Raw genomic sequence first — 22382 nt, 5'->3', positions numbered from 1 at the left:
AAAATATACTTTATAGTTTCTGTACTGTAATATGTCAATTAGCACTGCATCATTCATAAATGTTATTTATTTATTGTGTTTATTGTCTTAACGTTTCAGTTCATTCTGCTTTTTATTCGGTTTAGCTGCAGATATAGCCTGGCACGTCTTAAGTTCTTTGAGCATGAGATCACTTCTCTTACAGTCATAAAATAAAATGCTATAGTATTTAACTTTTCCTCTCCATCGACGAATGATGATTCTGAAAGAAAACACACCCGATGTCTGTTTGCTATAGCAACGAATGCTACTTTCATGCATCTGATTAACAGATAAACCTCGCACTCTTATTTCAAGGTTGTTGTTAATGCTGTGGTTATTTTAAGTTTCCTTCATACATTCGGTTGAAGGACATTGTTAAAACACATTTATCATTCAGTGGAACTGTGCGTATGCTTTAGATGCTTACATTTTTGCTCCGTCCATGCAATAAACAGCCTTCGACTGCGCAGGTAATGTCGTCGGTATGACCGAGAGCTATTGCAAAACTACAGAAAAGTAAAACTACTTCACTTTAGCATTACTGGCCACGAGTACTAAGGAGAGATCACACATCAGTTGCTCAAAAAATGTGTCACACTGAGACGAACTGAGCACGAGCGCAGTCCTGTGACAGTCACTGCAGGCGGGAAATAGTGGAGCGCGTGAAGGAGAGATGCGAGGCACGAACACTGTTCAAGGTCTCCATTAATTCCTGCTTGTAGTAATTTAATGTGTATATATTTTGAAAGAATTGCATCGTTATAGAAATCGCGATTCATTAGATTCTTAGCGTTTTAAATCGATTAATGTCCGAAATAAACGATTCACGATTCAAAACTCCATGTTTCAAGATCGGTACATATGCATCGTCAGGGTTTGTAATCGATGCATCGAGAAAACGAGTGAATCGTTACAGCCCTAGAAAGTGCCCAAGCAACATTGCTCAAAAAAGTTGCCCCGTGTATCATCAGCATAAAACATTTTATTTTTATTTTATTTTTGTACATTTATGTCAAGTGTTATTTAATTATTTATGTACTATCAGTATTTATTAATATTTCAAATTAGTTTTATTTGTATATATTTACATTTTATTTGAATTTTAGTTTGTTTATGTGCTTTTGTCATTTTTATTATTTTTGTTGTTGTTGTTGCTTGTTTAAATATTTAGCTTTAATTCAGTTTCAGTTTTATTAAGTTTAGTATGTATATCAATTAGTTGCTAAGGCAAGATTCCTAAAGGGATGGTCGCACTAAACTTTTAATTCCATTGATTTTCATTTATTCGTATGTGAATGCTGGAGACTGGAAACACAAGCTCGTGCAAAAAAAAAAAAAGTGTATTTTTTTTGGTTTGCAATTTGCTGCTTTACAAAAGTCACTTTTAGTAAACTCTGACCTGTGAAATTTGTATTACTTGAAGACGTGACCATTAGAAGATCGATATGTCATGCCATGACCTCTATATAAATTAGATTATATATTTTTGAATATATTTATTTATATTTTTTATGGTGAATTTGTTTAAAAAAAATAAAAAAACATGCCACTGATCGTGACATCATATCATGACTATTGTAGTGTCCAAAGAAATTGTGTGCCCAAAGTCTAGTGTGACCATGGCTTAATTTTTATTTAACCTTTTCATATAATTTTAAAATTTTATTTTAGCATTATTTCAATTAACTAAACCAATTTTTAATAGCTGTAGTTAAAATAACTACACTGGAAATGTCAAATCAGCCCTGTTTGCCTTTTTTTTTTTTTTTTTTTTTCTGGTCAGTAATAATCTTAAATGAGTTTGATGTATAATGAATTTCCTCTTGTTCACTCTAGTTCATGGACCTGATTGAGGCTTGTGATAAGCAACCGTCTGTAGGTGAGCTGCTCAGTTCCTTTAATGAGCAGAGCGTGTCAGATTATCTTGTGGTCTATCTGCGGCTGGTGACCTCTGGGTACCTGCAGAGAGAGGAAGACTTCTTCCAGCACTTCATAGAGGGCGGCCGCACCGTTCGAGAGTTCTGCCAACAGGTGACGCTGAACAACGCATCATTTCTGACTGACTTGTGTTGTAATTTTGAAGTTGTGATTACATTTCAACCAGTTCTTGTAGAGTAAGCTGGTCTTCAATGACTTTGCAACATTTTAAACCAACATGTCATTCTGTTTTGGCCAGGAGGTGGAGCCCATGTCCAAAGAGAGTGACCACATTCACATTATAGCCCTGGCTCAGGCTTTAAACGTGTGCATCCAGGTGGAGTACATGGATCGAGGAGAGGGAGGAACAATCAATCACCACATCTTCCCTGAAGACGGAGAGCCCAAGATCTTCCTCCTCTACCGACCGGGCCACTACGACATCCTGTACAAATAACAGATCTGCACCTATTGCTGTTAAGGCCTCGTCTGTTTCTGTGCTGTGGGTTCTAAACTCTAAACCTGTGAAATGTGAACACGAGAGCCGAGCACTCAACTTTGCAATTTCCTGTCAAAACCCCCTAAAGACTCTTAAAGAATTTTGGAGAATCTGTTATAACAGGCACTGGACATTGTACAGTTTTCTTTGAATAAGCTGCATCTTTGTTGTGTATATACAGTATATGGTTATTTCATTTAGTTAGTTTTTTTTTTTTTTGGTTTGTTTCTTGTAGTTGGAAAAATGCCTGTCATTTGTGATAGGAATGGAATTGCTTTACCATGTTTGACTGTATTTGACTTTCATGAGAATAAAAAGAACTTGCAGTAGTCATAGTTTGGATAGCCACATTATTGTTTAATGTGTGTAGGTTTAAAAAAAAAATCCCAAATGGTCTTTATTTAAATCAAAAATGGTGTGTCCATGCTGCAATTTAAGCTGGACATGCACTGACAAAAACCCACGTGGTTCCTCTCACAGAAGACTGATGAAGGATCTTGCCCCAACTCCTTTGGCTGGCAGCACTTCCACAGAATCACAGAATGAAGGAGGGATGAAGACATTTGGGTCCTCGATTCCCTCCACTAGGTCAAAGAAGCTACAGAAAGAAGAAATGGGTTAACAAATCTTATCTTACATGTTGGTCTTTAGATGCATTTGAACTTAGTGACTTTTAATTTGATTCTAAGGCTTTATTGATCCATGGGGGTAATCAAGGTATTGAACATAAAACACATGGACAAAAACAAATGGGTGGTTGTATGAAATAATTGGTAATTGGAAGAAACACAAACAAGATAAACAAGAAAGAGTATTCCAATGGGTTTTATACACTCCCATTCTAAAAGTTTGGGATCATAAAGATTTTTAATTTAAGAAGTCTCTTATGCTCATCAAAGTTGCATTTATTTGATCAAAAATACAGAAAAAAATATAGTAATGTTATGAAATATTATTGCAATTTAAAATAACGGTTTACTATTTTAATATACTTTAAAACATAATTTATTGCTGTGATGAAATTTGAGCATCATTACTCCAGTCTTCAGTGTCATATGATCCTTTGGAAATCATTCTAATATGCCGATTAATTATCAATGTTGGAAAGTTTTTGCTGCTTAATATTTTTTTTGGAACCTGTGATATATATATTTTTTCAGGATTCTTTGATGAATAAAACGTAAAAAAAAAAAGAAAGAACAGCATTTATTTAAAAAAAGAAATCTTTTGTAATAATATACACTACTATTCAAATGTTTGGGGTTGGAGTAATGTTTTTTTAAAGAAATTCATATTTTTTCAGCAAGGATGTGTTAAATTAATAATAAAAAAAAAGTATAACAGGTTCCAAAAAGAATATTAAACAGCAAAACTGTTTCCAACATTGAAAATAAATCAGCATATTGAGCAATGATTTCTGAAGGATCATGTGACACTGAAGACTGGAGTAATGGAAGATGAAAATTCAGCTTAGTATCACATAAATAAAATATATTTTTTCAGTATATTAAAATGGAAAATTTTTATTTTAAATTGTAATAATATTTCACAAGATTACAGTTTTTTCTGTATTTTTGATCAAATAAATTCAGCCTTGAAACTTCTTTATAAACATTAAGAATCTTACTGATCCCAAACTTTTGAACAGCAGTGTGTGTCTATATATACTGTATATATATATATATATACATTGTCATTGGAAAAGAAATCAGATTTTTTCTCATGCTTGAGGAAATCTTGTACAGCATTCATGAAGCACACATTTTGTTTTATTTATGTGCATGTTATTCTTGCATGAAGACGGCCTTGATCAGAGGAAGAGGAAAGGCAATGTAAACACGTTTAATTGGTTAAGAGAGTCACTGTTGCATAATCTCCGTTGTTGTTCATCAGTACACTACAAATGTGGTTAGGTTAAGGACAAGATTGCAGACTAGATTACAGAAGTATTATCCATGGGTTTTGGGTTTTAATGAAAAGCAGAGTTAAACATGGTTACAGTATCTGTATGGGACAGGCCAGCCTTACTTTGTCTGTTCAGCCTACTTGACTAACCTTGTCATGACGCTTAATTCCCCTTTCTGTGTGAAATCGAGGGTGTAGAGAGGCACACAGCCAAGCGCAGTGAAGCTCAGCAGGTAGTGTTCTACAGAGAAAAATACCAAGAACATAAGCCAACTAGCAAGGGAAGGGAATTTTATATTGGTTTATTCAACCTAAAATGTTAAGCAACTTATCCATACACACGCATATAACACTTTACTTGAGGGACCAGTTCTCACTATTAACTAATTGCTTATTAGCATTATGCGTATTACAAACATATCGATTTACAAAACACATATTAATGCCTTATTCTGCATGACCATATTTTAGAGCCCTTAATTCTACCTCATACCTAAACTTGAAACTTAATAACTACCTTACTATCCACTAATAAGCAGCAAATTAGGAGTTTATTAAGGCAGTTAATATGTAGTTAATAATAGGAATGGAATATATAGATGTAGAATATTCAACCTAAAATGTTAAGCAACTTATCCATACACACGCATATAACACTTTACTTGAGGGACCAGTTCTCACTGTTAACTAATTGCTTATTAGCATTATGCGTATTACAAACATATCGATTTACAAAACACATATTAATGCCTTATTCTGCATGACCATATTTTAGAGCCCTTAATTCTACCTCATACCTAAACTTAAAACTTAATAACTACCTTACTATCCACTAATAAGCAGCAAATTAGGAGTTTATTAAGGCAGTTAATATGTAGTTAATAGTAGGAATGGAATATATAGATGTAGAAGTATAGACCAAAAACAGAAGACAAAATTACATCAGACTATTACAAAAGCATTAATTTTCCTGCAAGTTTTCATAAATTAAAATAAAGCTAAATGAACTCGGTTAAAATGTTCCCATCAGTCTTTAATTATTTAAATAATTTATTACATTGAATTGTTTATTATATTAATGATTATAGTGTGGAAATATTAGTCTTCAAAGTTGAAAACAATTAGAAAGCTAAAATAATTGTTACATTTTTACGATTAATCACGATTAATCGCATTCAAAATAAAAGTTTATGTTTACATACTATATGCTATATATGTCTACTGTGTACAGTATATATAAATATACACACATATGTAGGCCTATATATAAAAAAAATATTTGTATGTATATATATTTATACTTGTATATCCTTTATATTATATATAAATTATATTTTCTTACTATATATATGTATGTGTGTGTATTTATATATACATAAATATACACAGTACACACACATAGTATGTAAACAAACTTTTATTTTGAATGAGATTAATTGCGATTAATCGTTTTGCAGCCCTAATTTTTATACATTTGTGTTATAGCCAGTGCTGGGTGTTAAAAACCTGACTGAGAATCATCATGCAGCATAACGGCGCACATTACCTTGTGTTTCCTCCACTGTTCCATTCCAGTTATTGACCAGCAGTCCTTGTCCTGGTAAAGAGCTGCTACCCAAGACCATTTGATTCAGGAAATGGGCATCATGGGGAACACCAATATGTCTGAATGGTTCCTTTAATGCTGTTTTAATGCAAGTTTGGTTGTGGTAGTGGATCTCATAGCTGACTCCCTGTTTAGAGGAGAGCAAACTCTGAGTCACATTAGCAAGAGTCAGCAACCCGATGCATTTTACAAAATGTATGCTTTGCTATTTATCCCTAAACTGTGGTACTTTACCTCTCTGAAGAGCAGAAGCCTGTCAACAAAGAAGGTCTGGTTGCCTTCCTTTCCAGCTGCAAGAACTCTGACATTCTGTCCGAAGGCATCATAGGAGAATTTCTCAAAAACACGTAAGTGGTGCCCAGGGATGAACTGTGTTGGAGAGAAAGCGAGAGAACACTTTCACATAACTCACAGTTAGCATTTGAATGAGGTAGTTTTGTTTTTGTAGAGATAAGCCAACTAGTAAAGGAAGTAAGAGCAAACTTTATATTGGTACATTCAGGCCAAAATGACAAGTTTCTCTGATGAACTTTCTCTTTTTTCAGACAAAATTGTTTAATATGCTTGTCAAGATGGCCCACTTACCGCAGTCAGTGTCCCCTCAAGCAAAGGTGGAGACTCTGGAAGTCAAGAGTGAGTGAAAAGGAGCAAACAAGCATAAATACATTTTTCATTCTTTCAACTGCTAAAGCTCTATAAAGTTTACTACAATGTGTAGGCAAAAGACAACAGGTCTTACTGCAGGGTTCAGGCTTCTGTGCACAGCTGCTGAGAATCAGGCTCAGGCAAACTGGGATCAGAAACAGGATCTTCATTGTTATTGTGGAGTGCTGGCAAACAGGAGCCAAAGCAACTAGCAGCAGTGTTTCCAAGTCCGGCCCTTCTTATATCGTCAGTTCCGGATCACCACTCCATGTTTTCAGTCTCACTGGGCCTTCTGAGTGTCTGGCCAGTGCTTCAGTCCAATAGGAGTCTTAAAGGTGGCAAAACAACTTAACTGTATGTAATACTTGGAATATCAATCCTAATGTGAGTGCAAAATAGAATGAAAATTCAATATTTTTGAAGTTCCAATAATAGGAAATACTGTCAGTTGTCTCTGGAGATGATGGGTGACAGGTAAAACCTGAACTGGAGTACAACTCACCTTAGTCACATGATGAAGACTCAGCATATTATGATCTCAGATTTGCTTGCCACAGGTCAATGTTCAAGTGCAGGTGCTAGTCATATAATAATTTACTGAGAAAAACAAGATCATCTGATGATATTGAAAACTAAAATAAATTGTTGTTGCACTCAGCAAAAACTGACACAATCTGATGATTATAACTTTCCAAAAAGGATATATCTGCTAAGAAAAACATTCTAAATGATCCTAAGCAGATTTGCTTTTCTCTCTGCCTGGCACAGGCTGCTGGCTTGCTGGTTTTGGTTTTGGGCTAAACCCAAACCCAGCTAAGACCAGCAAATCATCTTATAATTATTTTAATCTTTTTTTTTTTTTTTTTTCCAGCAGGAAACTTGTGTTAACAGCTCTTATTATATGGCTTTCTAAAAGACTTGATTCTGATTGGTCAATCACAGAAACCAGCCATTTGATGTTTTCTAAAATTCACGGCTGTACCAAGAAAATTAAAGTAGCAAAGAAAACAAAAAAAGCAAAACTTCATACATCTTAATGTAACTTAAATACCTGTGCCATTCCACTGCCAATGTAAATAACATTCTGACTGCTGTCCATCTGAAGTTTACTGGGGTAAGTAAGGGTGAATCAAGCCTCAGCATGTTGAACACATTTTAGTGACTGCACAAGGCCACATCAAAGAAAACATTTAAGGGTTAAGTACTTCATTTATAGAGTTCTCATGTTCTCATGCACTTACCTTTCCCTTTGACATACAGATGTATACAGTCTGGATTACTGTTTTGATTACTTTTTTACTGCAGTCAAAGTACGACAAACAGTTCATCTGTCAGGAGATCCATGCTACTCATATGACATTCGATGTGGCTTCTTTGATCGCAGAAGCTGTAGAAGGTTACTTATTGTTGGGTTCAAGAATAAACACATAGTAAGTTGAACATAATTTAGTGTGATATTTTATTTCATTCAATCTGCTGCATTAAATGGCCTGTAATTACAGTTTATCTGAATTCTTGGCAGGATCAAAGCATTATATTCAGGGTTTTGAGACTGGAGTCACCAAACTGGTGATTTATTTCACATACCGTTTTATTATCGTAGACCTTTGAAGTTGCAATAAATGCTGTTGACCTCTCAGTGCACTATAGTGCACTCACTAGTGAGTGAGATCATTGGCAGAGTGTCCACTAAAGATCATTAGTTAGATCTGGACTTTTCCTCTTCTTGCTCATTCAAACTCTGTTATAGCCCCTGTATTGTTGTTATTAAAAATGTTGATTAAAAAAATAAAAGCAGACAAGGAGGGTTCAAGAAATCTGAAGTTTTGTTTTGTTGTTTTTTTTGTTAAAGGGCAAGTTCACCCATTTTCAACTATTTTTCAACCTTTGTATTGTTTCAATGTCTGTATATAAATAAATGAGCAATGTGTATTATTTTTTTCTTTGTTACCTGCACCAAGACTTATGACAGCTCCGAACTACAGATTGTTCTTCTGCATTTTTGTATCCCCATGGATAGTGTAATTGAGCCCAGTGCAGTATGGGTGTCGAAGTTTTCCAACCTTTTTTTTTTTTTTTTTTATCACTGCCCTTTTTCTATAGTCTTATAGCACCGATTTCAAAAGAAAACAAATGCGTTTCTACTGCATGGATAGCCAATTTTGATTAAAACCCCATCTTGAATTGTCAGTGAATTATCCCTGTAAAGCCTGTTATTAAAGGGTTAGTTCAACCAAAACTGAAAATTCCAGCATGACTTTATTTCTTTTGTGGAACATAAAAGATGATATGACTGAAAAATGTCTTTTTTATCTCCATACATTTAAAATCAATGGTCAATGGTCGAAACTCTTTGGTTACCAACATTCTTCAAAATATATTCTTTTGTGTTCCAGAGAAGATAGAAAATCATATAGGGTTGGAACCACATGAGGTAAAAAGAATATATTTTCATTTTTAGGTGAACTGTCCCTTTAAAAGAGTTCTTGAAATGTAAAATGCAGTAAAACTGTCTAAATGGTTCCTTTGAGGTGGGACTCCTTTACAAGGAGGAGGACTGTAATTCCAGTGCATGGAATGTGCAAAACTCAGCTCCAAGTAAATGACAAAGAGATCTGTAATACCTGGATGAAGCTGTCTGCATTCTTCTCAATTGTAACTCTGTCATGACAACTTTCTGAGAGTTTTAGCATGGTAATATACATGGCAATGTTAACGTGTTTGGTCTTGGTGGAATAGATTTGCTATGCAGAGCAAGTACAGAGACTTGCTACTGCCAATAAATCCACAGACATTCTCTTGTGAGCATGTAAGAAATACTGCTGCTGCACATATAGCATAAAAGCAGAGCCGATCCTCCCTATACGCAAATTACGCAAGCTGCGTAGGGCCCCGAAACACCAGGGGGCCCCCTTGCGCTCAAAGATGATTTAATTTTAGTTTCTCGTTTTTGAATTTGGCCAGCGGTTATGAAAACATGAATGATCCTTTCTTTTAATGCGGTGCGCTGTTGCCCTTTCTACGTAAAAATCAGTCAAATCATGTAATGTGAATGTTATACAGTCTTGCTTGAGACTAAAAAAACGAGTTGAAAGCGTACCGAGCCGCGGAAGAGACACTGTTTCTCAAGCGCATTCCATGAGCGCGATTCGAGATGGAGTGAAACACGGACAAATGCGTTTCATTCATTCGTTCATAACAACTCATTGCCAACCACCCCCCCCTGCCCCACTGCTGACACAGTTTTGCGTAGGGCCCCTAGAAGTCTAGGATCGGCACTGCATATAAGAAATAATCATTGGCTGTTGATGCGAAAGAAACCAATCAGCTGTGCCATGTGAATAATAATTGAGTTAGATCCTATCGGCCTGCGCCATCTAGAGTTTCATGACAGAACTTTGTATTTCATTTTAATTGTTAACATTATTTTTTGAATTTATTTGTAATTATTGATTATTAAAGTGATATTTATTTATTTATTTTTCGCCATTTACGTATATGCTGCTGTCAAAAATTATTTTAACTGAATACACAACTACTATTTAATTGGCTGACAGTGAAAAAAGTGCACCACAAAATATAGTTATGGCATCACCCAGCAGGTAAAAAGTGTTTTACAGATATTTACATATCACTTCCAGTCACTTCCATGCCCCTTCCTGGTGTCCTCCACAGAAATTCTAATGAGTTTAAGTGAGTTTCAGGAGGTTTTGTTTTTTCTGACCAATGGGAGTTTTCAGGGAATCACCTGATATTTGAGGTTGGTGCCACTAGTGATGCAAAAATGACACACTTCACCTGCAAATAACCTAGCATGTTCAGTATGCGGGATGATCTAGATAACAGTTGTGTTGCATTTGGCTTGGCCACCAGGCTTTTTTCTCATGTATTGAAATAACCTGTTCATTGAGTGATTGATGTGTGCATTGCTTCATCACAGAGACACATGTGAACCATCAGATGCTGCACATCCCATTTTCACATGCACCCTCCGCCACACTCCATCAGAGATCATTATGTTCTGCCACGAATCAATGGAACACGATGGAGAACAGTTGAAGCAAAATGTTGTTGAAGCATATCGTCTGAAGCTCAGGCTGAAGATCCTGAAGATCCTGAAGATCAGCAGAAGAGATCATGCCTCACAACTTGTACTACACAGAAAAAAAGTACTTTCATATGCAGCATCTGTGTTGTGTTTGGAGTGTAGACTCCATTCAGCCTTTGTGTCATGATGAAGAGCAGCACAGGCAATTAAACATGTAGAGATAGTAAACCACACCTCACATGTTGTTGTTCACTAATGACGATTAGGGTTTTTTGAGTGGAAACATGCATCATCCTGTCAAGTTTTCTTTGCCTTGCAATCAGAGAGTGTGATTATGACAGTTCACGTGTGGGAAAGTGTACAGTGTGTAATTAACACGCACATCTTGAAGTTGGTGGGAAAGCGGTGTTTTTAAACCACTGGAAGTTTCCAGCTGTCTGAGCAGAAGATTGATCTCAGAGACACACCTGCTTCTCAGGATCGGATGGTCTTAGAAGACAAGTTAATGACTAATAAGACTGTCCATAATAAAGAAAGGGAAAAGCTTTTAAAACACGTCTACAAGTTCTTAGAAATGTACTCGTTGTATTCATGTTGGCTTTAGTATGGTTTTGAAAAACCATTTTCTAATAAAGTTTCAACTTAATGACTCTAAAAATATCATGTGGTGAATATTGTGTACACATCTCAATCATTATTTTAAAAAATGAATACAAAAAGTTTCTTTATATGAACTACATGACATTTTACAACCTGAAACTTACCTGGCCTTGTCATAAAAGTCAATGTATCTGGTATATTTTGCATTAAAATATTTTTTTCTAAAATGATATAATACAGTTTTATTTTGAGTTTTTTTTTGTAATATATTACATTTTTATACAATATATTTTTGTAATATATCCAGACACACCCGGATCCTAGTGTCCCCAAGAGAACCAACCATCTCAGTGTCAGCCAACAGGAGTGGACAGGAGGACAGAATGTGTGTGGTCTTTGCTTTAAACTTTGCGAGAGACGCCTAACTCTTCACATGCACAGAGGTGTGTCTTGTTATTATTCTGAGCTCAGGTTAGAAAGAAGTTGGCAAGTCCGGTTCACAGATTTAGTTGACCTCAGTCTGTTTTGGAGGCATCATGTCTGTGCATGTTACAACATTAACGTTTAGATACCTTGTCAGATGATGGAGTATTTATTTTCTTGTAGACTTTTTCCTCATTTTATGTAATTGGATGTTATCTTCATGTCTTTTTTCATGTCAAGTCTAGTCACGCTAACTTTGTGTTTCCAGTTCTGGATCGATAGTATCAAGTTGTCAGGTTGTGAAAGCCTTTTCTAACTCATGGAAATATTTACACATCTACATAGTAGTGATGCAAATGGCTTTAGAGGGCTTCTGGGCACTGGTCAGCCAGGTTGGCTATGCTGGGAGACCAGTGGAGTACACTTTTAAGTATGTGTTCTATTTGTTTAAAGCATGACAAAAGCTTATTAAAACAATGATTCAAAATGTACTTTAAAAACAGAGACAGAGTTGACGGTAGCCATTGACTTCCATAGTATGGAAAAAAATACAATGGAAGTCAATGGCTACCATCTACTGTTTGGTTACTCACATTCTTCTGTGTTCAACAGAAGAAAGAAACTCATACGGGTTTGGAACAACATTAGGGTGAGTAAATGATGACAGAATTAATGTTTTGGGGTGAACCGAAAGTGTTTTTTTTAAATATGCTTTTAAAATTTGAAGTACACTACAAGTGTACATTCAAAATATTAAGTGCACTTCTTTTTCACAAAGGCAGCTAGTCCAGCAAACCACCTTAAAGTGGATTAAGCTGTTATTTATGTTACTAGCAGATTGATCATGAATGTTTGTATATGTACATTTAACAAAGCACTTTAGCTCAAAATGACATAAAAAGTTTGACTGTTTTGATTATGTTGTTTGATTTCATTTTAGATTTAATTTGATTTCACAGTCTCTTGCAACCTGACATATATTCTGCTAAACTACAATGACATGGTAGTGTTGATTCAGTTCGTCTTGTTATAAAGTCATAAATGAAATCTAAACATATTCCTTAACTCTACATCGCCAGGCGTATTGTGAAGTAAATTTGCCAGTTAATCTGAAATGTTTTGGTGCTGTATCTGAAATTAATGAGATCATGCTTTGGTTATCCAGCATTTGGCAATCAGTAGATGGGAACAGACAATGATGCCAAATCATCTGGGAAATGATTAGCACATTTTGAAGGTGAAGCAACATTTGGAAAGTTTGAGACCCAAACGCCTTTCAAATCAGGTTATCATCTGGAGACTAATATTCCCTTTTCCACACCTTAATCTTAAAATCAGAGCTCACCAGAGAGGAGAAAACCACAATGGTGCCGTTCCAAACATGCACAGGCTGTTCTTCCACTCCTTTGAATGATTAGACATCATATCAAACTTCCCTTGTAGTGGAGGAACCACATCACTCCCTTAAATAAAACTCAGAGGCAATCCGTTTATCATTATGATTTATACCTTTTTCCCTGATGTAAACGAATAAAGAATGTTGCTCATGCCAACAACGGTCTATTTCAATGATTCACTGTCCATTCAGGTAGTGAGAGACGTTCCCAAGGACATACAACTAGATTTTCAGTGTTGCTGCTTCCATGACGGAGGAAAGACAGACATGTACAAAATGTGATAACTGCCTTTGGCTCTAGAAACAAGGTGATATATTTCCTGCAGTCAATATACATCATTCTGTTTTTCCAATGTTCACCTATCCAGAATGCACTAAAACCAAAGACTCTCATGACAATTCATATAATATTTGCTACACTGGTGGCAATAAGAGTACGTTTTTGTATGATCTGCTCACACCCCGCTGAAGATTTGGTTTTGCAAACCAATACATTTTCATTCAGACTGTATGAGTTTATGAAATTGCCAACTCATATACTCATGAATTCTTATGATATCAGGTTCTACATCAACTAAAACGCCAGCCTGAGCACTTTCGCCAAACGTAGGAGACCAGCAACCACCTTAAAAGGCCTGTTCACACCAAAACAAATGTTTTTCAAAAGAAATACTTTTATCCTCATACGATCAGATCAATCCTAAAAAAGCGGCATTATGTTGTAGGTTTAACATGTTGTTGTTTTATGTAACAGCACCAGCTCTGGGCATGTAGCTAAAAGCAAAAAAAAAAAAAACTTACTGGTTGGCCAGTCTTTGCAATACAATGGAAAAGAGTTTTAACCCTTCACCATAAAAAATAGATGTTGCTTTAATGTCATGCAAACGTTCGAATTAGATGCACTAATAAAAATTAAAATGATCATACAACATTTTCCTGACAAAGAATTGTGTGTGAGGCCTTTATGCTGGTTTAAGCTGTTTTTTTTTAAGCAGGGTCACCACAAATGCTCAGAAACTACAGACATCGGGTGCCAAATTAATCTGAATTGTGCAAAAGTCCCCTGCAAGTTATCTGTAACATATCACTTTCTTGATACCTGCCAAATACTGGATGCAGTGAGCTTTTAAATTCAGCTCTTCGCATTAGAAAAAACTAGGTGAACTCTAGATCAGTTTTTTACACTATAGTCTCAAGACATTAGCACTTTTATGAATAGCTGAAGTAACTGAGTTTAGAAAAATAAGGTCTTTCAGATGTTGTTTAAGGCTACTCAATACTATACTGCTTTCATAACTACAGCAGGGATCTCCACATATATGACGGTTAGCGATAACATACTCAGCCAGTTTTACTGTATTTGCCCTGTAGAATCAGGCAAGTAATTACCTCTCAAAGTTGTAAGCGTGAAACTTAAAACAGGTAGGCCGCAGTCCACCTACTATTAAGTTACCATGGAATGGCGTGTTCAAGTTTACTTGGTAGCTCCTCAACAAAATAGTGAGGCATATGTTTCATGTTTAGGCATGTCAGGATTGACCAAAGAGTGCAGAAACACATAAAACTGAGAGCTGATCAGGGTCAAGGAGTGGAAAGCAAAGTGTTGGCGATGATGGGCCCCAGATGAATGTCTTGGAAATGTCTCACAAGACAGAAAGATTCACCTCTTCGACAGTGAAACTCAGATGTGTGCAGCTGGAGGTACAAGCTGTTGTGAGAGAACCATTCTGACCTTGTTCCTCAGCCTCCTCCATCTGTCCGTGCCGTAATAATGTCACACACACAAGGTTATAATAATCCGTAAAGCACACGTTGTTTCGCCCCGAAAAGTGAGCCACAGACATGGGCAATCATTAGCTAAGGTTAACACACATAAAATTTATCCTCAAGCGGACTTTGCTTCCTCTAGCCCGTATTAAAAAAGCCCACAAAGCTGTAACTTTACCTATAAATGCTAAAAGTGACTGCATGGCTTTATCCGCCATATTTTTTCAACTTCACTTTTCTGTGAATATGCGAGACTTCCGATTCATCAGCTGCTCAGGTAAACAACAAGAATAACAAAGTGCAATAAACGGTTAAAGTATTTGCTCAACAAACCAGTCTACCATTACTAAGTTAATAAAATAATATATCAAACATCAGTGTGCAACTCACTGTTTTATAAAGATAACGTACCTGAAAGAAGCTGACTGACACCGGAAGCCTCACACATTCAAGGTTAAAATAGCCGCGCCCGCTTAACGTTAAAAATGAGGCGATTAATCGATGTGTAACAGCTCAAGTAATTTACATAGCCTCCGAAATCACACTTTTGTGCTAGCACTAAACGTCTACATGAGCACGTGTACATTCTATGTAAATTACGATTTTTAAAAAAACCTGTATAAAGCTTTCATTCCGTTGTTAAAATCAAACATTTAGCCTAAATAGTATTTAGATAGTAGCCTACATAAATAGTAAATAGTATTTGTCAAAATGGGTAATATGTATTTTACCCATTTAAAAAAAAAAAAACCAAAAAAATTGAAAGCAGAAAATTATCTGGGTGCACATAGCCCGTCTAATAAACTCACAAAAATCACAAAGAATGAGTCGCTTCCCAGCATTTTTGGTTCTGTGTCTGTTGGAAAAGACTTTTTACCATGGGTTTGTTCATTGAGCTGTAAAAATCTATAGCTACACAGACGAGACAACAGGTCAGATATGGGCATGTGTCAAAATGATACCAAGAAAGATTTATCATCTGCTGCTTGTACCATGCACCCATCTAACCTTGACCACAAGGACATGCAGAGGTGAGGTGTTTAGACGTTTCAAGTCTAATAGAAAATACGAAATAGAAATAAACTGGCAGGACATAACCGTTGAGTAGCGATATCACATTTAAACGAACTAGAGCACTGTCTTTTTTGGCATTTCTCAAACATACAAATAAGACACAAAATGTAAGGAAGAAAGGTAGGGGATCAAAATAATTTCTGCCCAAACTTCAAACAAAACATCTCTTCATTTAAAAAAATGGAGTGCTGTCCATTGTGCTGTCATAACACAGCATTACACCCCTTTTATCAGGACTTGTACATTGTTTTTTCACCAAAATAATCACAACTCATCTCTTTTTTTATAGAAGTGCATGAAAACATATTTATCACGTAGTTCTAATCTTCCTCCGTTATTTGGTGTTGATTTTCTGTGCCAAAACCAATTGACTTCACCTCCCTCAACATATTATTCTTTACATCTTTACAACAAGGAGGCAAGCTGATGCTGACTGTGGATGCTCTTTGTAGAAGGGAAGAGTTAAAACAACTGATTTTAGTACACTTCATCTCAGACTTCTCCATACTGACTGTTTCTTAATGTAGGAGTATTTTCATCCAAACAGACTCAGTCAGTGCAGCTGTTTCTGGTTTGGTTTGGGCCCAGTGAGTGCTTCAAGATGGACATGGAGTCACATATGAAAAAGAATGATAAACTGATGATATAGCATTCGATATAAAATTATAATAATAATAATGACCTGCACTATTTGGTGTCTTAGATTAACTGCGAATATATTACATTATTATGAAATATGTGGACCTAATGAAAAACACTGACTTAATGTTAAACAACAACAGGAAACAAGTAGTCTCCACATTACACACAAAAAAATGAAATGCATTGGAACACAAGTAGAGTATAAAGTTTGCATATTTTGGTATTTTAATGACCCCTAATCATTTTCACAGCTATTTGTCTTGTCATTTGAGACTGTGTTTTTGTGTGTATGTGATTGCGTGTTCGGCACAGGAACTTTTCAGGACCGTTCACACAGGACACATTCGAACATTAAAATCCGCTAAATCCTGCACAGAACTGAAAAGAGTATCATAACCCAACCCATGAATTGTTGTTAAATATAAACATGCTCATCACACCCTCATATTCATTTGATTGGTCTGTTATTTTTCTATTTTTCACTGATACTCATCCACTCTTCTGCATGCCAGAGTTGAACTTGACATGGCGTCTGAAAATGTGACATTCATGGCACAAACAAAATTAAAAAAAAAATGTGCACTTATGCTGCAATAATATATTTTAAATGTATTGTATATATACATATATCTGTGTACTGTATGTATGTGAAAAATGCTATTTGTTTCTTTATACACCATATTCCAAGGGTTGGGCCTTTATGATCACAAGTTGGAAATATCAAATAGGAATATCCCACTTCTGAATGGAATGCATCAAACAAAGCAACAGTTGAAAAACTACACAAACGTGTCCTGTGTGAACGGTCCCTTTACTCTCCCTGTCCCAAAGTACCAGGACCAATTGGTGGAGCGGACACATCCATCAGCCTGATGTCAGTCTCTCTTCAGTCCTGCGCTAGAGGAAGATGTGCAGTGGAGTGAGGTCCTGAGACGCTGTGAGGCCTTCCATCCCTCCCGTCTATCTCTCCACTGGCCGCTCTAACCGGATGGATGTGCTGATAATGAGGGCAATTCGTCTGAGTGATGGGAAAGTGGGTTGAGTGGGAGAGACTATATGTTCTTTATTTCTTTGTTATCTGTCAAAAGCTATTAGCACTGACAGCCCGGCCCATGACCCCCTCACATTTAACCCACAAGCCCCTTTGAAAAGAGAAGGCTTCCGTGTGACAAACCTCAAGGTGCGGTCACATTAGCGAAAATCTGAGGGCAAAAAACTCACCGCTCACACAGGAGTCACTTTCAAACCAAACTGTTTTTTGTTGGTCAGTGCAGCCAACAAACCTCAGCTGAAATTTACATTGAAATTACTGGATTTTGCCAACGAAAATTCGCCGAACAATGGTAAATGTGACCGCACCTTTACCCTGAAGGGATGCAAAGCAAGTCAAGGCGGTGCATCTGTAAGACGACATCAAGTGCCCACAAGCGCAAGTCTACACAACAGCAGCATATTTCTCAGAGCCACAGTCATTTCGAGGCCTCTCGCATTTGGTCGTTCACACTCACACACGCACACTCGTACTTTTTTTTCCCCGAACCCCCGATTGCATTTGCCATCGATTTCCTGTTGGCAAAGCAACATGATCATAAAACATCTCTGTGGATCAAATTCATGTAAACATACACCTTATGTTAGAGTGGTTTATATTGCATGACGGTGGAAAGGGGGGGGATGTCACAGTTCAGATGGGGGTCAGCTCCCAAAAGAACACAACCTGGAAAGGAAAGTAAGGAAAAAAGGCCAAAAAGAGACAACAAAAGAGTAAACGAGTATAAAAAATGAGGCGTCCGTATAAGAAAGGCTACAAAAAACTCCACTGGCCCTCTGGCCCTCAGCATACAGCAAAAGGCACCACAATATTACTCTATTTTTTTTTTAAGTTGTGAAAAAATTGGCACATCTTTTTTATGCTGTAAATCAAAATGTACATATAAATAGAGTTTTCCCTATAAAAAAAGTCTTTGCTGTTAACTAGTAGACAACTTTTGCTAAAATGAAAATAAATATTTCATTTGTTTATAATATCTGTCAGTTATATAAAATAAAAATATTTCTTATAGGTGCATGTCTATAGTAGATCGGTTTTTGTGGATAAGTGGCGGTCTCTCTAGTGGGGTGCATTGTCCAGTTTGGAGCGCGAGTGCGTCAGTCTGGTCTGTGTGTTGGCGCGTGGCCCGTGCCGCCCGCTCTGGGCGTGAGAAGTCTGCGTGTCAGGCACGGGCCTGTAGAGGGTGGCGGGCTCGGTGGCGTTCATGTTCTGCATACTGAGGAAGGGCGTGCTCTCACCTTCCTCCTCCTCCGAGTCACTGTCCGACAGGCAGCTGCGCGAGCCTAAGTCCCGGGAGGGTTGGTAGCCGCGTGGCGCCACGTGGCCGTTGAGTCTGGACCTGTGCCAACTCCGACTGCTTCTCTTTGGTTGCTCCATCGAGGAGAGGTACTCCTGGGTGCTCTCGTACTCTTCCTCCTGAGTCAGCCGGTAGGGGCTGGATGGAAGGCTGCCGGTGCTGTCTCGCAGGTAGCTGCCGTGCTGCTGCTGCCAGTAGGGCTCGTGGCCCCGGGCCTCGTGCAGGGGCACCTGGTAGCGCCGCAGCAGCGGCTGGTCCTCCTCTGGCGGGTAGGGGGCGTGGGCGGCGGGGGGCAGAGACATGGCGTGGCTAGCGTTGGGAGACGTGATCTGGAAGGTAGGTACCTGCGGGGGCAGTGAGTAATGGAAGTCCACGGGAGACAGGCGAGCTGGAGTGGTCAGTGCCGACACGTACCTGTGCCAAGAGAAGGGCAGGGAGAGAGAGACAGCAGAGAGAGGAAGAAGAGCGAGCAAGAGCGGGAGAGAAGAAGGTTGTGTGGAACAGATACGCACGTCAGTCAAACGTCTCAAGTACACGTACTGTAAAAGCGAAGGGACCCACCACCGAAAAAGAAGTTGCATTCAGGGGTTCTCAAACTTTTCGGGTCACCCACATAACAGAATGAAACCATTCACTTTAGGATCTCACAAGTGGCAAATCATGGAGACATGGATTTGCATGGAGATCACTATCCATCAAGGTTGGATCGATAATTGGTCTTTGTTCCGAAATGTAATTAATAATAAAAACACACTACCATTCAACATTTTGGGGTCTGTATGACTATATTTTATTGTTTTTAAATTTTATTTGAAAGTCTCTCATGCTCACCAAGTCAGCATTTATTTGATCAAAAATAGAGTAAATCTTTAACATTGTATAATTGCAATTTGAGATAACTATTTACTATTTAAATATTTTTCTAAAATGTAATTTATTCCTGTGATGGCAAAGCTGATTTTTCAGGAGCAATTGTTTCATTCACAAGTTTCACATGATCCTTCAGAAATCATTCTAATATGCTGATTTGCTGCTCAAGAAACATTTCTTCTTATTATCAATGTTGAAAACAGTTCTAATGTTAATTTTTTTTTTTTAACAAAACCAGCATTTGTTTGCAATAGAATTTTTTTGAAACAATTTAAAAGTCTGTACTTACACTTTTGTTCAATATAATGCATCTTTGTTGAATTAAAATATGAATTTCTTTTTGTTATGGTAATGGTAATATACAGAATATATTATACATTTTGAAAAAGATATAAAATAAAATAAAGTAATATTTCATTGACTAATAAACTTGCTCAAAAAACAAAAAACAACAACAACAAAAAACAATACAATACAGTATTTCTTGTGCTTCTGACCACACATGGGTGACCTCAAGCTTGAGAACCTCTTCCTCAAGTACCCCCATTCATGGAGAACCTGGAATTTTAGGCCTGGAAAAGTCAAGAAAATCATTTTTAAAAATGTTTTTCCTAGTTATACTCAACTTGCTCTGTGAGTGCAACCTCTCTACTGCATAATGGATAATTAATGAATATCCACTGGTCTAAAGGTGTGGGATCCCTGTTCTGTGTCTGCTGCCCATATGCGGTGTTCCTGCCTTGTACTTTTGCAGTACTGTATCAATTTGCGCCCACCTTGCTATGGTACTAGAAAAAGGATAGTATGCGCACTAAGACATGGCGGCTGAAAGCTCAATAGCAAACGACAGCAGATGTACACACTACAGGAACAAATGAGGCCACGTCAAACCTCCCAGTCTTGGCTTAGCATTGTTACTGCAGCATGCCACCAGATGGATGACAACGCTTGCCTTACGAGTTCCCTTTCATTAGCGTAAATCATGCTACACTTAATCATGTACGCGGGTAATTTTCCTTGATGCCTTTGACAGAAAAAAAAACCCCCTCCTTATCTGCGCCTGTTCCTTTGACCTGTGCTGTGTGAGTTAAAGTGAGCGTGCCCTGAGAGAGGAGGCCACAGTCAAACTGGAGCAGATAAATTAACACTGGCTGCTCTGTCACAGATTTGCAGAGCCTGAGGGCAGATAGCCGTACGCACAACAGCTCAGTCAGCTGCAGAGCAGGAGAGAAGGTAGAGAGGGAACTACTGCAGAGCAGAACACCAGAGACCTGTTTCACCCCTGAGATAACGTGTTGTTCGGCTCTTGTTGACTTAATGAACCCCTCACGGTATAAATTCTCCTGTTTTGGCCCCTGCATGGTGGCGTGGGCGTTTCGCAGGCGAGCGATAACTGTAAATACAGCTGGCCATGGGCTAGAATCTCTCTGCCTTGATACAAATACTGCGTATCTGGAGCAGCAAAGCTTTGCTCGACCCCGACTCCCTCTCTGACACTCTCAGCTGGGCCAGAGCATCTGCACGATTTGCGCAATGAGTTTTACTGTTATATTCTTCACAGTATGCAGTGTGCAATTTATACAATGACTTTTGAGGGGTCAGCTTTCTTATTTCTTATGCTGATTTATCAGTTTTATCAATGATATTATTATAATACTGTAAACTAATTTTATTAAGTTGCATGGGCTGTTAAATTGTCTTTGGAGTTCAGGTTTGGAGTTCACCCCCAACCCTCCCTGTAATGGTACGTGCTGTGAATATTTGCTATTGAATCTTTCACGCCACCCATGCCAGTCCCCAGGGGTAAAGGAGACTGTGCAGTGAAACGCAGAGGAGTCTTACTGCACACACTAAAATAGTTCTCAGTGCCATGGCTGCAGAGAGGGGGCGCTCCTGCGCACCTGTCGCTATGCGGAGAGTCCCCAAGCGAGTCGAAAGAGTCGCCGTACTGCAGGGCCGGCCGGTGGGGCTCAGTAAAGCCACAGTGTGCGGCACGCCTGGCCCGTGCCTCCATGCACGCAGGACTGTTGCATTTACTGGTCCCCACTGAGGACGACATCATGCCGGAAGGACAGTCGGAAAGGACGCTGTCTGTTCGCTCCAGACTCCACGTTCTCCCTTCATGTCTGAGAAAGACAGAAAGAAAGAAAGAGAATGGAAGAAAAGGGAAGGAAAGAAAGCAGGATAGAAAAAGTGCACAAGATGCTTAACCCAGTGGTTCTCAAAGTGTAGGGGGACGGGAGCTTCCCAGGTTCTTAGATTTCTTTCATTTCCTTTGGCTTCACAAGACTATGATTTCACAAGAATATAGAGCATGCAGAGTCATGTGGACTACTTTTATGGTACTTTTATGTGATTTTTGAAACTGGACAGTTGGTCATAATCCTCTCATGTCTCATCCATCTCTGTTTGTGTTCCACAGATAAAAAATACGGATTTATACCGACATGAGGCCAGTGTTATTTTAGTGCTATTTATAAACTATAATAATTTTTATTTTTATCATTTTAATTACACTTATAGGGCCAGATTTACTAACAGCTTGCGCCAACGCAAACCGTCTTTTGGCGTTAAAATAGTACTGTCAGGATTTACTAAAGACGCGCAGTGAAGAATTAGCG

At 37.8% G+C, this 22382-nt stretch overlaps 3 protein-coding genes across 3 annotated transcripts in view; 1 reads left to right on the top strand and 2 right to left on the bottom strand.

Moving 5' to 3' along the window:
* Positions 1–2766, top strand: part of LOC107693730 (ubiquitin thioesterase OTUB1-like) — a 5684-nt gene extending 2918 nt beyond the window's left edge. Inside the window, exons 6-7 of the mRNA XM_016493235.1 lie at positions 1858–2052; positions 2198–2766. Coding sequence (XP_016348721.1) covers positions 1858–2052; positions 2198–2395 — 393 coding nt within the window. The 3' untranslated portion in view covers positions 2396–2766. The remainder of the gene's footprint in view (positions 1–1857; positions 2053–2197) is intronic.
* Positions 2767–2773: 7 nt separating this feature from the next.
* On the bottom strand, positions 2774–6811 carry epdl2 (ependymin-like 2). The gene is made up of 6 exons (XM_016493247.1): positions 6688–6811; positions 6534–6568; positions 6183–6317; positions 5889–6075; positions 4493–4583; positions 2774–3035 (listed from the first exon to the last, which is right to left on the bottom strand). The coding sequence occupies exons 1-6, from the start codon at positions 6761–6763 to the stop codon at positions 2912–2914; spliced, it is 648 nt and encodes a 215-aa protein (XP_016348733.1). The 5' UTR covers positions 6764–6811; the 3' UTR covers positions 2774–2911.
* Positions 6812–18172: 11361 nt separating this feature from the next.
* Positions 18173–22382, bottom strand: part of LOC107693753 (pro-neuregulin-2, membrane-bound isoform-like) — a 97374-nt gene continuing 93164 nt past the window's right edge. The window contains exon 11 of the mRNA XM_016493268.1: positions 18173–19305. Coding sequence (XP_016348754.1) covers positions 18654–19305 — 652 coding nt within the window. The 3' untranslated portion in view covers positions 18173–18653. The remainder of the gene's footprint in view (positions 19306–22382) is intronic.

This window comes from Sinocyclocheilus anshuiensis, unplaced genomic scaffold, assembly GCF_001515605.1.
Source record: "Sinocyclocheilus anshuiensis isolate Anshui unplaced genomic scaffold, SAMN03320099.WGS_v1.1 scaffold817, whole genome shotgun sequence".
NCBI classification, from domain to species: Eukaryota; Metazoa; Chordata; class Actinopteri; order Cypriniformes; family Cyprinidae; genus Sinocyclocheilus; species Sinocyclocheilus anshuiensis.
The sequence above is the reverse complement of the archived record's forward strand: the minus strand, read 5'-3'. Positions and strand labels throughout refer to the sequence as shown.